The sequence below is a fragment of the Stenella coeruleoalba genome, assembly GCF_951394435.1.
Source record: "Stenella coeruleoalba genome assembly, chromosome: 4".
NCBI lineage: Eukaryota > Metazoa > Chordata > Mammalia > Artiodactyla > Delphinidae > Stenella > Stenella coeruleoalba.
Window position 1 is genome coordinate 3,685,879 of NC_137149.1, and position 14,046 is coordinate 3,699,924.

The 14,046-nt window shown below is 57.2% G+C and overlaps 1 protein-coding gene across 1 annotated transcript in view; it reads right to left on the minus strand.

The window, feature by feature from the left end:
• SORCS2 (sortilin related VPS10 domain containing receptor 2) overlaps window positions 1-14,046 on the minus strand; it is a gene marked incomplete at its 5' end in the record, with an annotated part of 475,854 nt that overhangs the window by 36,127 nt on the left and 425,681 nt on the right. The window contains 2 exons of the mRNA XM_079921045.1: window positions 1,434-1,510; window positions 9,337-9,439. Of these exons, the coding sequence (XP_079777171.1) occupies window positions 1,434-1,510; window positions 9,337-9,439 (180 nt within the window). The remainder of the gene's footprint in view (window positions 1-1,433; window positions 1,511-9,336; window positions 9,440-14,046) is intronic.

A 14,046-nucleotide genomic window follows, 5' to 3' on the forward strand; every position in this document is an offset into this window, starting at 1 on the left:
CCCCATCACTGGGGAAGAAATGGGTACCTCAGCTCAGTCTTGAACAGACATTCTCCCATTTAATTCTGACAAGTTCCCAAGTTTGAAGCCTAAGCAAATTGCTTGACAAAAGTGGCCACCGTGAATACCTTTCTCTTCTGTTTCACCTGGTCTGTAAAGTCTAACAAGCCAGGAGCAGGGGGGCGGTTTCTCTAATCAGTGGACAGGTGGTGACCTTTAAGAACGTTTAGACATGTTTCACTAGTTTTAGTGAAATAGGACTATTATAACACAATAGATCTCTTTTGCCCTTTTCAAAATTCCTTGTTCCTTGCATATTATTAAAAAACGCCAGGGCTTTAAACCCAGGGTACAGGTGAGCTTCACACTTTGGGGGTTAACATAGTTGTCCAGTGTGGTACCTGGGCAGGGGGCTCTAAGTGGGATACTCAGGGGTGCAAAAAATTGACCTGAAAACAGAGCTTCTTACATCCACCGAAAGAGGAGATGCACACAAAAATTTAGTGCATTTTCTTAAGCAGTTAAAGTAGAAACTGTCACTGAAGCTGGCAGACCAGATGAGGCCTTTTTTTTTGCTGGAAAGAAATAGCAAGGGTAGAGGGCAACGGGGCCTCTCCTGGGGCGGAGCGCGTGGGTTTGGCTCCTGGGCTACCTGACTGCACAGGGCGCCGGACCGTCAGCCTTTGCTCCCCACCCGCCCTGCTCTGCGTGACGCCCACTGGCCGGCAGCATCCCGCCCTCCAGTCTGAGAATTTGAGCCGCATGTGGGCGCAGCAGGGAGGGGTCCTCACAGTGCGACCCCCAGTGCTGGGGGCCGTTCCCTGCATAACTGCTTTCTCCTGTTTCTTCTCCCTTTCCTGCTTTTCCTTTTCTCGGGCTACACTGAGCGTCAAATCATCATCTCATGGATGTGTCCCAGGAGGCCCAACCCAGACTCGCCGTGGCCCCCCAAAACCTGCTCCTCCCCACTTTCTCTCCCAAGTCTGTGCCATCCACTCAGCAGCTGCCCCTGCCAGGAACCCGGGGGGTGTCCTCGGGGCCCCCACTTCCTGGCCTTTGGGCTCAGCCAACCTTCTGAGTCCCCGTGGGGCTTCCTGCCGGAAAGCACCCCCAGTCCGTCCCTGGCACTGATCCCCATCGCTTCGATGTTCACGGTAACCTGTCTGACCATGGGAAGATGCGTCAGGTCTGGAATTCTCCAGCAGTGGCTGCTGAAAGAACAGCAGCGGTGTGGGCAGCCTGACCTGGGCTCTCTTTTCACAGCCGGTGATGTAACACCTGCTAAAGGGAGCCGTGTGCAGCCCCTCTGGCCGGGGAAGATGAAGAAGCGTTCCTCAGAACTCCTCTGGGAGGGAGGGGTGAGAGAACAGACTCTCCCAGGAGCCTCGGCGGAGTGAGCATGGTGGGCTCCGGGCCCCTCCCTGCCACCTTACCTGCCTCCAGGTGTGCCCACAGTCTGAGGTGATGTACATTTCTTCTTTATATTCCACAAGCTGGGAGCCCAGGTTACCTGGTCCGGAAGCAAAGTGGCAGGGTTGCTCTTAGGACCGGCCACTCTCCCCCTTACCAAGGTCTGAGTGCAGCCAGGTCCCCACACAAGGTTGGTGCCTTATGTGCTCTGGGTCTACACCTCCCAGCACCAAAGCCACCGGCGGATGCCCCTCTCTGCCCTCCTTGTATAGTGACGGGCCTGCTGTCACCACTACGGGTCCTAGTCTGAGCAATAAAAGATTAACTTTGCCCAGAGAAATCCAGCCTCAGGCAGCTCCAGCTGAGCCCAGGTGCAGGCAGAGCTTGGGGGCTTCAGGGGGACCCACGGTGACGAGTGTGATTCAGGAAGAAAAAGCACGGAGTGGGGGTCGGGGGGAGGCTAGAGAGGATGCTGGCCAGGTGGGCAGTGTGGGGACACAGCAGCCCCCGACGGGAACTGCGGCAAGACATGGCTGGGCCTGCGTCTGGAGGCGCCCTGGGGGCCGGGTGCGGGGGAGGCCAGAGGCAGGTCCAGGGCAGTCTGGGGCAGTCCAGGTGGGAGGCAGCGTCAGCACAGAGTAGGGGCTCATTAAATATCTGTTGAGGGGAGGTTTGGGAGGATGGTGAGGTGGGCACCCAGCCAGCTGTGCAGCCAGGAGGATCCTCCTGGGTCCTGGCTCACCCATACCAGCCTGGCAGGTGGGTCACCAGCCTTGAAGGCCACTCTGAGGGGTTGGCACTTAATCCTGGGGCTGCTGCCGGAGGGGGAAGAATCCCCACTTAGCATCCAAGGTGATTCCAGCTGACAGATAGGAAACCGAGCCTAAGCGGACCCCTGCAGATGGCCACCTAGAAGACGCAGCTGCGGGACAGTCTCGGTGGCCTCTGAGATGGGCTGGATGCCCCTAACGGCCTCCTGGGAAGGGCCTTGGACAATGGGATTTTCTGATGGGTCAGACTGGGCAGGCTTCCGCTGTGACCACATGATGGTGGCAGGGACCAGGGGCCTGAGCTTCCGGGATGAAGGGGACCTGTTATGAGAACACTGAAGCCATTCTGGACTCTCTCCTGGAGCCCCTGACCTGGGCAACGTGTGCACCACTTGCACTTTGGAGACTTATTCATGTGGTGCTGTCAGGAGTCTCTCTTCCAGAGCCAGGTTTAGACGTCACTGGAAAATCCCAGAGGAGACGGATTATCCTCAAATAGATGAGGCAAAGTGAGTCCAAGGAGAGTGGCAGAGGGATTGCGTACCTGCCCTTTTTTTGAGGTCCAACCAACCCCCAAATCTTCCATCCATCCATCCATCCATCCATCCGTCCATCCATCCTTCCTTCATTAATATATCGTCCATCCATCAGTCCATCCGCCATCCCTCCATCCACCCTTCATTAATTTATCGTCCATTCATCGGTCCATCCACCATCCCTCCATCCATCCTTCATTAATTTATCATCCATCCATCCATCCGCCATCCCTCCATCCACCCTTCATTAATTTACTGTCCATCCATCAGTCCATCCGCCATCCCTCCATCCACCCTTCATTAATTTATCGTCCATCCATCGGTCCATCCGCCATCCCTCCATCCACCCTTCATTAATTTATCGTCCATCCATCCATCCATCCGCCATCCCTCCATCCATCCTTCATTAATTTATCATCCATCCATCGGTCCATCCGCCATCCCTCCATCCATCCTTCATTAATTTATCGTCCATCCATCGGTCCATCCGCCATCCCTCCATCCATCCTTCATTAATTTATCGTCCATCTATCGGTCCATCCGCCATCCCTCCATCCATCCTTCATTAATTTATCGTCCATCCATCGGTCCATCCGCCATCCCTCCATCCATCCTTCATTAATTTATCGTCCATCTATCGGTCCATCCGCCATCCCTCCATCCATCCTTCATTAATTTATCATCCATCCATCGGTCCATCCACCACCCCTCCATCCACACATCTATCTCTTTTTCATCAATTCCACCCACTCACCCACTGCTGCACATTCATCAGCATTTGCTGAGTGGCTGCTCTCTGCCCAGCCTCGTGCTGAGCTGTGAGGAATCCAAGCTGAGTAACCATGTGCCTGCTCCCAGGGAGCTCTCAACCTAGCCGGGGAAGAAGGATGCCCTGCAACCGTGCACAGAGCCAGGATGCCTGCGAGCCCAGGGAACTGTGAAAGCAGAGAAGAGAAAGCTAACGGACCCGTGCAGGAGGGGAATCAAGGAGAGATTCCCGCAGGAAGTGACCTCTGCTCTGTGCCTCAAAAGACAAATGCCACCGGCCAAGGGAAAGGGGCAGGTGTGCCAGGCAGAGGGACCGGCCTTGGCGACGGCACGGAGGTGGGAGGGGAGGTCAGTCAGGGGAGGTGGGGCAGAGGGCCAGGTACTGAGCTGGGTTCCCTTCTACCCGCCTGGCCACCTAAAGGTGCTGAGGAAAGGCTGCTGAATGAAAAGAGGGAGATGAGTGAATGAACGCAACAGCTGGGCGTGGGCAGAGGAAGGAAGGCGAGCCCTTTATCTCCCCATCCTTCCAGATGCCAGCAGGGACGCCAGGACCCGCGCGTCAAATACAGAAGCCGTGCGGCAAAGGATGCGGCGTCAGCTCTACTTCCCAGGCAAATTTATAGTCCATGATTCCAGGGGTGCGATGTCTGTCTTTTGAGTGACGCAATCTGTTTTCCTTGTTCCGTCTACCAAGGCTGTCAGGCTGCCGGTCACCTAACAGCCACCGGGGGAAATTAAGGGGAAATTCACAGAACGCATCCACAGGCCACCAGAGTGGGAGGCTCTGCAGGAACACGGGAGCTGGTGCCCTCACTTTACGGAGGGGAAACTGAGGCCTGGGGATGCGACTAAGAAAGGCCTCCCTCTACGTCCCCTCCGGGCTGTTCTGGGGTCTCCTTGGACCTCCTCCCCCAACACCCCGACCCCTCCACCCCGCTTCTGTGCTCTCAGGGCCTGGTATACAGTAAGCGCTCACATACTGCATTTCCTCTCCTTGCTTCCTCGGTCTTCAGGTTGCGGAGTGGCTCAGGCCTCAGGGCCAGAACAGAGCAAAGCGACAGCACAAGACCCACCCCAGGACCCCTCACCGTGGCCCCCAACGTGGCGGAGCAAGCCCTGCGGCAGCTGGAGCAGGAGTAAGGGGACCGCCCCTCTGGTCCTCCGGGTGCTGCCAAGTCCCCGGCTTCTAGGCCCCGGGTGACCCCGCCTGGCTGATGGGCCTCGGGTCGGCTCTTGACCTCCTCCCGGCCCTCGGCCTCTCATCTGGGATCCATGAGGTTGATTGATGGGATTGACGGGTCCCCGACTGGCTGAGTCACAGAGGAAGGGACTCTGCAGGAGGGCCGGCAGGCTGGGCTCCTCCCGGGAGCCCCGGGGGTCTTCCAGGCACAGAGCGGGCGGGGGTGCTCCGAGCATCCCGTCCAGGCCCCTCAAGGTTTTTTCAGTCACGTGACTGTCAGAGCCGGGGTCCGGGAAGCGTTTGCAGCCTGTGCTCTGTGTGGTCCTGAGGGTTCACGTCCAGACGAGGAGCCGGAAGCAGCGTGTGCTGCGCGGTGGCCCAGGACGGGCGCAGGGCAGTGGGGCAGGGAGGGCCTTCCACCTGCATCAGACCTTTCAGTGCCCCCAAGTCCGAGATTATTACCCTCATTTCACAGATGAAGAAACGGAGGCTCAGGGAGATGTAGAGCCCCAGGGCAAGAGCTTGGAAAGGCCCAAGTCAGAATCGGGCCCGGCGCCCTCTGTCTCAGCCATCCGTCTGTGATTTGCTACCTCTGCAGGACGCATCCCCTTGACACGCCCAGTCAGGAAGAACATTCCAGCTGGCACTCTCGGCCCGCTGGGTTTATTTCTGGGTTCACTATGGCTGTTTCTAGACCCTGGCAGTTAGAAGCTCGAGTTCCGGTCTTTTTTTTTTTTTTTCGGTATGCGGGCCGCTCAGTGCTGTGGCCTCTCCTGTTGCGGAGTACAGGCTCCGGACGCGCAGGCTCAGCGGCCATGGCTCACGGGCCCAGCCGCTCCGCGGCATGTGGGATCTTCCCGGACAGGGGCACGAACCCGTGTCCCCTGCATCGGCAGGCGGACTCCCAACCACTGCGCCACCAGGGAAGCCCCTGGTCTTTGCTTCTTGAACCATCCTTTTCCCTTTCTCATTGGATTCATGGCTCCATTTTCCACCTCCATCTGTGGGTCTGGCCTCTGCCCACTGAGCCGGAGGGCAGGTCCCCAGTAGAAGGGCAGTGATGTCCAGACGCTGTTCAAACGACAGGGCCACCTGTAGAACACACCTGGTGTGGATGCGTTCTACCTGATCCCCAGATCAGCCTTACGATGGAGTTTCATCCTCTGTTTTGCAGGTGAGGAAGCTGAGGCTCAGAGGGTCCAGTAAATGCCCAAGGCCCCGCAGCTGGAGGTGGCAGAACCTGGGGCTCGTAACTCCCACCTGCCTGCCTCAGGGCGGAATGAGGGATGGATGGCGGGGAGATCAGGAGAGAGACTCCCTGGAAACAGGCGGCCATCGCCCATGGCTGCCTCGGGAAGCTGAGCCAGGCACAGGCCGTCACGTGGCCCCACTGCTCCTGCCACGTCGTCCAGCCCGCTGTGGGGACCGCCAGTGGGAAACTGGTCCCCGCTCGGCGGCCGCAGCGGTGACCGAGGGAGCCCAGCTCATTCCACCTTCCCCTCTGTTCCCAGCAGACGCTCAGGGTGGGAGCGGAGGATGTAAAACGTTTACACCTCAGTTGGCCCACATTGCACGGATGGATCCGTCTCAGGAGAGCCAGGGTGGGATGAAAAAGCAGCAGAATGAAATATAAATGTAGCATCCTGCCCCTGGGCGGACAGTGAGAGGGAGGGAGGCTGCCAGGTCACCCCCTCCGCTCCCCGCTCTCCGTGTGACTGGCATACAATGAAGTGAACCTCCTGCAGATCCTCACAGCATCCCTGGGGGGCTGGAATGGTCGTCCAGAGCTTTCAAGGCCGTTGAGCGGTGGAAACATTTGAAATTCCGCCTTTTGTACTTTGGTCAAGAATTTGGGGTTTCAACCCATCACGAACATGCATTTTAAATACACCATTGAGCTCATCTCCCTGTGCTATGCGGCCGCTTCCCACCAGCTATCTATTTGGTAGTGTATATATGTCCATGCCAGGTAGGATAGGGAGAGTGGGAGGGAGACGCAAGAGGGAGGGGATATATGTATATGTACAGCTGATTCACTTTGTTATAAAGTAGAAACTAACACACCATTGTAAAGCAATTATGCTCCAATAAAGATGTTAAAAAAAAAACACACCATCGCCTTCAGGTCCAGGGATCAGAGTCCACAAGACAGGGGGTGCCCGACATGGGCGACCCAGCCCGTCCCTGCATGGGACCTGGAGCCCCATGAGCTGCACTGAAATGGAGGCTCATGTGTGATTTTTCACTGATTGACGCACGTCTGTCATTGAAGCGGGCAGACCCCGCCCCAATCGCAGTCATTGATGAAGACCCCCGGGGCCGCAGATGAACAGAAGGACACTCAGAAGATGAAAGGCTTTACTTGCAGTCCTCTCTGTCTGGTTGTGTCGCTCGCTCCCCTACTGGAAAGCCACCCTCTCCAGGATAACGGGAGACGCCCCTCGGATAGCCAAGGTCTCCCGCCATCAGAGACTCACAGAGCAGACAGGGGATCTCACCTCCCAGCCCCTTCATGGGCTCTGATTCGGTCGTTCTGAAAAACACGTTCCCGCCTCTGCCTGGAAGGCCATTCCTGCCATCTCAGCACGGCCACTCATTTATTCATTCACTCATTCATTCATTCATTCATTCACTCTCTCACACACAGCCAGGCCCGGGCCTCAGTGCTGGGATACGTCTGCTGAAGGGGCGGATGCGTCATCCAGCTCAGGGTCTGGGGTGCAAATCCTCCGGGTCGCAGATGGTGCTGGAGTAGACAGAGGGAGGGAGCCCCTGATTCAGGAAGCTGTGAGCCCCGGCCCAGGCCTTGGTGGTCCCCCCGTGCGATGGGCAGAGACACTGTCTCTCCGACTGCCACTCGCCCCACCTGCACCCTGGCTGTGCACAGCCTCAGCCTGGCCGTTCCACAGCCCAGATGAGTGGCGGGCCTGATGGGCCCGCCCCAGAGCCTTGCTTACTGCAGGTTCAAGGGGCACAGCAGCCCCTCCTGGGGCTGGGGCTGGGGCTGCCCTTCCCTGAGGAGCCTGGGGTGGGTCTCAAGCTTCCTGTTGGCACCTTGCAAGTTGTGGGCAAGTCTTCCCTCTCCTTGGGCTCCATAAAGTAGGGGTACTGACCTCTCAGGGTTGTCATGGTGATTAGAAGAGTTCAGGGCCTGGCCGGGGAGAAAGGGCCACCATAGCGACTGTGGATACGATGCACACAGTCCTGTCCTCCCCGCCTTTGTCTCCATGGCATCAGGGACACTTCCCCGGCCTTAGCTGCTGAGAGCTGGTGAGGCTATCCCCACGCTGATGGGTAAAAGGAAAACCAGACGCCAGCCGCTACCTGGCAATGGACTTGTAAAACATGTGATTTTATTTGGAATGATTCTTCTAACTCACATAAACCTTATTTTAGAGTTTTCTTAGATCAGCATACATTTAGTGATACCTGAAGAAGGTTCTAGTTTAATGGAGTAGACAGACACAATCACAATGTATACTTCTTTTTTTCCCCCTTATGTTAGTTGTATATGTGTCTCTCTCTCCCCCACTAAACTAGAACCTTCTTTAGGGACCAATAAAAGTCAACCATGATGCAAACTGTCCTCCTGTCCATCTATCCATCCACCCACCCATCCATCCTTCTATGTATTCATTAGCCATTTTGTTATCCATTCTTCCATTGGGCCATCTGACTATCCATCCTTTCAACCATCCAATTCTCCTCCCACCCATCCTCCCACCCATCCATCTACCCATCCACCCACCCATCCATCCATCCATCCATCCACCCATCCACCCACCCATCCATCCATCCATCCTTCCATCCATCCATCCATCCTCCCACCCATCCATCTACCCATCCACCCACCCATCCATCCATCCATCCTTCCATCCATCCATCCATCCTCCCACCCATCCATCTACCCATCCATCCATCCATCCTTCCTTCCATCCATCCATCCTTCCTTCCATCCATCCATCCTTCCATCCAACCATCCTTCCATCCATCCATCCATCCATCCTTCCATCTATCCATCCATCCTTCCATCCTTCCATCCATCCATCCATCCTTCCATCCATCTACCCATCCATCCATCCATCCATCCTTCCTTCCATCCATCCATCCATCCATCCTTCCTTCCTTCCATCCATCCTTCCATCCATCCATCCTTCCTTCCTTCCATCCATCCATCCATCCTCCCACCCATCCATCTACACATCCATCCATCCATCCATCCATCCTTCCTTCCATCCATCCATCCATCCATCCATCCATCCATCCTTCCATCCATCCATCCATCCTTCCATCCATCCATCCATCCATCCATCCTTCCATCCATCCATCCTTCCATCCTTCCATCCATCCATCCTTCCATCCATCCATCCTTCCTTCCTTCCATCCATCCATCCATCCTTCCATCCAACCATCCTTCCTTCCATCCATCCATCCATCCTTCCATCCATCATCCATCCACCTTTCATTAGTCAATGCATAACAGGTGCCCACTCTGGGCTATGCAATCACCCCTCAGGGTGATGTGCCAGGTGAGCTGGCTTCCTGGAGGTACTGTGGCACTGCCCCCAGTGGATACACCATGGCCCCAGGCCCGTGACCATCAAGTTCTACCCTTGAAACTGGAGCGTCCTGCAGGCAGTGATGGCTCCTGACAGTAATGGCAACCTCTTACCTGCGCCCATGATGAGGCCGGGGGCGGTGTCCTTGGTGTGCACAGTGCCTGACACGTAGGGGTTGTCGGCCCAGCGCAGATGCAGGTGCAGGTGGCAGTCCGGCTGCGGAGGGGAGAGAGGGAGCCACGGTCAGCACTTGGGAGGGAGAAGTGACCTGAGAAAAGGTAAGGCCGAGGCTGAATCCACCCCTGTGGCTTTTTGGCCGTGAAGGTAGGGTCAGGAGTGCTTCAGAGGGGTCGGGGGAGGGCAGAAGGAGGCTTGGAGGCTGGCGGCCAGGTGGGCTTCTCCAGTGGAGGGTTCTCCCAGCCTAGGTGCTGGAGGGTGGGCTCCCCAACGTGGCTCCTGAGTGCGGAGCTGGGCTGCAGAACGGGACTCCGGGAGGGAGACTGCAAGGTCCATGCCCACGTTCATTCATTCATTCATTCATCCGCCCAGAACATTTACTGGGGGCCTCTTAGGTGACCACGGTAGCCTGGGCATCGGGTGACAGCTGCAGGACACCCCGTAAGCCCTGCGCCCTATGGGAGAGTCAGGGGGTAAGGTAGGCACGCTAGAGCCCAGTTTACTCACGAGCATCAGTGCAACCCTGACGCAGCCCCGGCTGGTGCCCTGGCTGGAGGGGCGGAGACACTGGTTGTAATAAGACATCCAACGGCAACTCACGTTGCTGTTCCGCTGCCTCTGGGCCGGCACCAGTACTTTACCAGCAACTTGCCAGGGCAGTGGTGGGGCTGGGACCACAGCTGAGGCTGCCTGGTTCCAAAGTCCATGCTCTGAGCCCCGTGGCCGGTCTGGTACTTCCAGGCAAACTGGGCCAGCAGCCCCCAGAACGAGGAAGCACCAGCTGTTTCCTGCCCGGCGCTGCCACACCCCTCATCTGTCTCCACCCCAGCTGCCTGCAGCCCCACCCTCTGTTGAGATGGCAGAGGCCACAGCCAGCTCCCCTGGCTGGGGCTGGGGGATCCTGGGGGAACAGACGAGCTGAGAATGATGTGTCCTCTGGACTGACCTTCCCGAGTCTCCTCTCCCCTGGCCTCGGTGACTCAAGGCCACAATCCCTCTGTCACATCCACAACAGACCACAAGGGCACGGGACAAGGCCCAAGGTCTCCGCACAGCTCCCTCCAGGCCACCGGACACGGCACCGGGCAGTGACCTGCCAGCCATTAGCCGGGGCTGCCTGTCGCCCACACCTCCCGGGTCATTGCAGAGCTCCACTGTCATTGCTGTATTCTACTGGCTCCCGAAATCCATCCGAGAGATGTTTTTTCTCTACAGTTTATGTTTCTTTCACACTTGCTTCTGGTCCGTGAACTGAGTATGTTTTACACAGATTATCTGAAGTTAAAAATGGAACCGATCAGTACGTTCGATGTGGATCTGGGTCAGACGCCACCAGGGCCCGATCCAGTGGGCGATGGGCTCTATTTGTCTGCACCAGAGTTTTAAAAAAACGTATTTGTTGCATCACATGCTGTACGGCTCCACTGACAGGAAACGTCTAGTGCAGGGAAATCTACAGAGGCAGGAAGTGGATGAGTGGTTGCTCAGGGCAGGGGGTGGGATGGGAGATGGGGGTGGTGACGAGAGGGTACAGGGTTTCCTTCTGAGGGGATGAAAATGGTCTAAAATGGACTACGGTGCCGGTTGCACAGCTCGCGAAGATACTAGAAACCACTGAATTGCACACCTAAATGGGTGAATTGTATGGGATGTGACTGGTACCTCAGTCAAGCTACCAAAAACAAACAAAATAAGAGGGGGCAAAATGAGCTGAAAGAGGCCCCTTCTGAAGCAGACTTGGTTGGGCTAGAGACCCTCCCCGGGGCAGCCGGGAGCCCCAGGCTGAAGATGGCAGGGCCCCGTGGCGGGGGGAGCCCGGTCACGGAATCACCGCGGAGGAGAGTCCCCATCCAGGAACACCTAGATTGAACGGGACAAACTTGACCCCCTGTGGAAGGTTAAGCTGTCCCCCCTTCTGGATTTCTCTTGGTCTCTTACAGCTGACAAGCAGGTTGGTGACCTAATACCTGTGGTGACACCCTTCGGCCCCCTCGCCCATCCAACCACCAGGCAGTAACGGGGAGGGCGTGTCCAGGGGGAGGGGTGCCCATGACCTCTCTGAGCAGGGCCAAGTCCTGCTACCTGCAGAAGGAAGCTCTACGTCAGGAGGAACAGGACCCTCGGCAGGGACGTGGCCCGCCCTCCTGTGTCCCACTGGCATGCTCCCGGGCTGAGAAGGTCCGGCCCAGGCATGGCCCCGCTCTGATGCCCCAGAGGTCCCGGGGGGCCAGGCGGGGCCTGGAGTGGCCAAGCTTCTGGGCTGGCCTCCCCAGGCCGCGACCGGCCTTTTCCACATTCCCTGATGCGCTGTGCACACAATATCCCTGTCTCTGCGCGCAGTGAACAGAGGAAGTCTGAGGCCGTGGCTCATAGAACCTGGCTGCCCCTCCCACTGCCCAGCCCACTGCTGCTCTGTCCTGACTGCCGGTCGCCTGTTGGAGCTAGAAGTGGATTCCCTGCGGTCGGCACTGGCCCACAGACAGAGCTGCAGTCCCCTTTGGCGCCGTGGAGGGCCACACAGATGCCTTCCAGCCGGTCCTGGAGCTGTAGCGGGTGCTCTGCTGGCATCTGACAAGCGGACGCAAGGCCCAGCCCACTGAGCTGAGCTGATAAAGGGCTTGGAAGGCCAGGCAGGGCTGGAGAGGCCGACCCCCAGGGCGCTGGGCACCTGCACACGTGACGGGATGGGAAGCATCGTGTGCCAGGCTGCTCTCGGGGTGTACAGTCAGACACGGCAGGGTCCCCCGAGGACACCCAGGCCAAGGGTGGGAAGACCTCAAGGACAGGCTGGCGCCCGGGGAGTCGGTGCTGAATGCCTCATCCTGGTGGGGTGGCCCGGGTACCTGCAGCGCTTGGGTGGATGTGACGTGGACCGAGCTGGGAGGCCCACACCGTCCCAAGGCTCCCCCTTCTCGGCCCCTCTACACGCAGGGGCCGGCTGGTGCACTCAAGAGGCGTGTGGCAAAGCCTGCCGGAGGGCTGGAGGGCCACACCGCCAGCCGCCCCTGCCGGACGCCCCACTGCTCGGCTCAGCCCGGAGGCTGAGAAGCGTTACCACGGGCAGCAACACGAATGGGTTTTCCTTCTGAGCCCAGATGTCAACAGATGCAAAACCGTCTTCCAAGGGCCATTTCTCATCCTAAAACAGGTCTGATCCACACTCATCTATTCCCTGTCACTGGGAAGAAATCTCCCCAGCCAGAGAGCTGGTCAAATGGCCCGGGAAAACCTTCACGACCCAGAGTTAAGAGAAAAATGGAAGACTCAGAAATCACACACGTGTCAGGATCCCACAGAGGACTTTTGAACGTGACTGTGAGCCGAAGGATGGACCAGAAAAATGCCCGAGGACCATTACTTCTGGGTGACGCGGTTACAGGTGTAACTTATACCCCTTTCTGTACATTTCTGCTTTTTCCAAGTATTTGGCAATAAGCAGGAATCACATTTCTGATGAGAAATAAACCCTCAAGTGTAGCTTGCCCTGTGCAGTTGGAGGCCGCGTGGCTGAGTGGACACGGAGAAGAAACCCAGGAGAAGGGCCACGCTGGCCCAGCCGGCACGCCCCCACCCGCGGCTGCCAGGTCTGCGCACACGGCGTGCTGGGCCTCGGAGCCAAGGCTGGGATCGATTTCTGGCTTTTGTGCCCAGCTGGCTGTCCCGATACTTGTCCTCTGTCCACTGTGCTCGTCGGGCTCTCTGCGTGCCTGCCTGCAGCCACGCGCTTACCAGCTGACCCCTACTTTTATTATTTCAAGGCCGGGACATAAATCTTGAAAGGTTATCTCCTCGCTGAGCTGCATAATTGGAGACAAGAATCTATTCTTAGCGAGAACTTGCTTTGACAGATTAACATGGCTTAACTTTGTCGATGATGATACAAAAATCAGCCCTTTCACAGCAATTTTTTTCTCAGAAGGGCTTTTACAAGGGGCAGGTGATTAATTCTCCCCGGTGGTCGACAGGTGTTATTATCCCGTTATAAGCGGGAGGGGGGCTTGCGTAGCGGCTGAGCGCAGGCCCCTGGTCGGTGAGGTCAGGGCGCGAGGGACTGACACTGCCCAGGCCGAGGCTCTGCCCAGAGAGCACAGAGCCCCACCCCGGCCCTGGCGGGTGGTCAGTGGCTGTCCAGGCAGGGTGCCTACCATCTTCAGGGGCCCTGCAGAGATCCAGGCAGATCTCAGGAGGGTGGGATTGTTTGCTGTTTAGTGTGCTGATATATTCCCAACACCCAGAACAGTGCCTTGCACATAGTAGGTCCCCTTACGTGTTTGTTGAATGACTATCCCTGTGAAATAGGCACTGTTATCCTTTCAGTTACAGAGGCACAGCAATGGATGGGGGTCCTTGACTGTGAGGGCCTTCCGGTTGAAGCCAGGGGGAAATAGAAGTAAGTGTGCCCAGTGAAGCCTTCTCAGTGGAGGGGACATCTAGACAGGGTTTTCAGGTGTCAGTAGGAGTTTACTGAATAAGAAGAAAAGGGCATTCCAGCCCTCTCCACCCCCAAGGCAGTGAAGACACTGGGGCAGCCTATACTCCTATTCATGTAGAAAGGCACCCTTGGAATAGCTGGACTGGCTTAGGGCTCATGACATTTGGGCTGTGTCCTGGCTCCCCCTCACTTATCCAGCCCCCCCACTTCCACA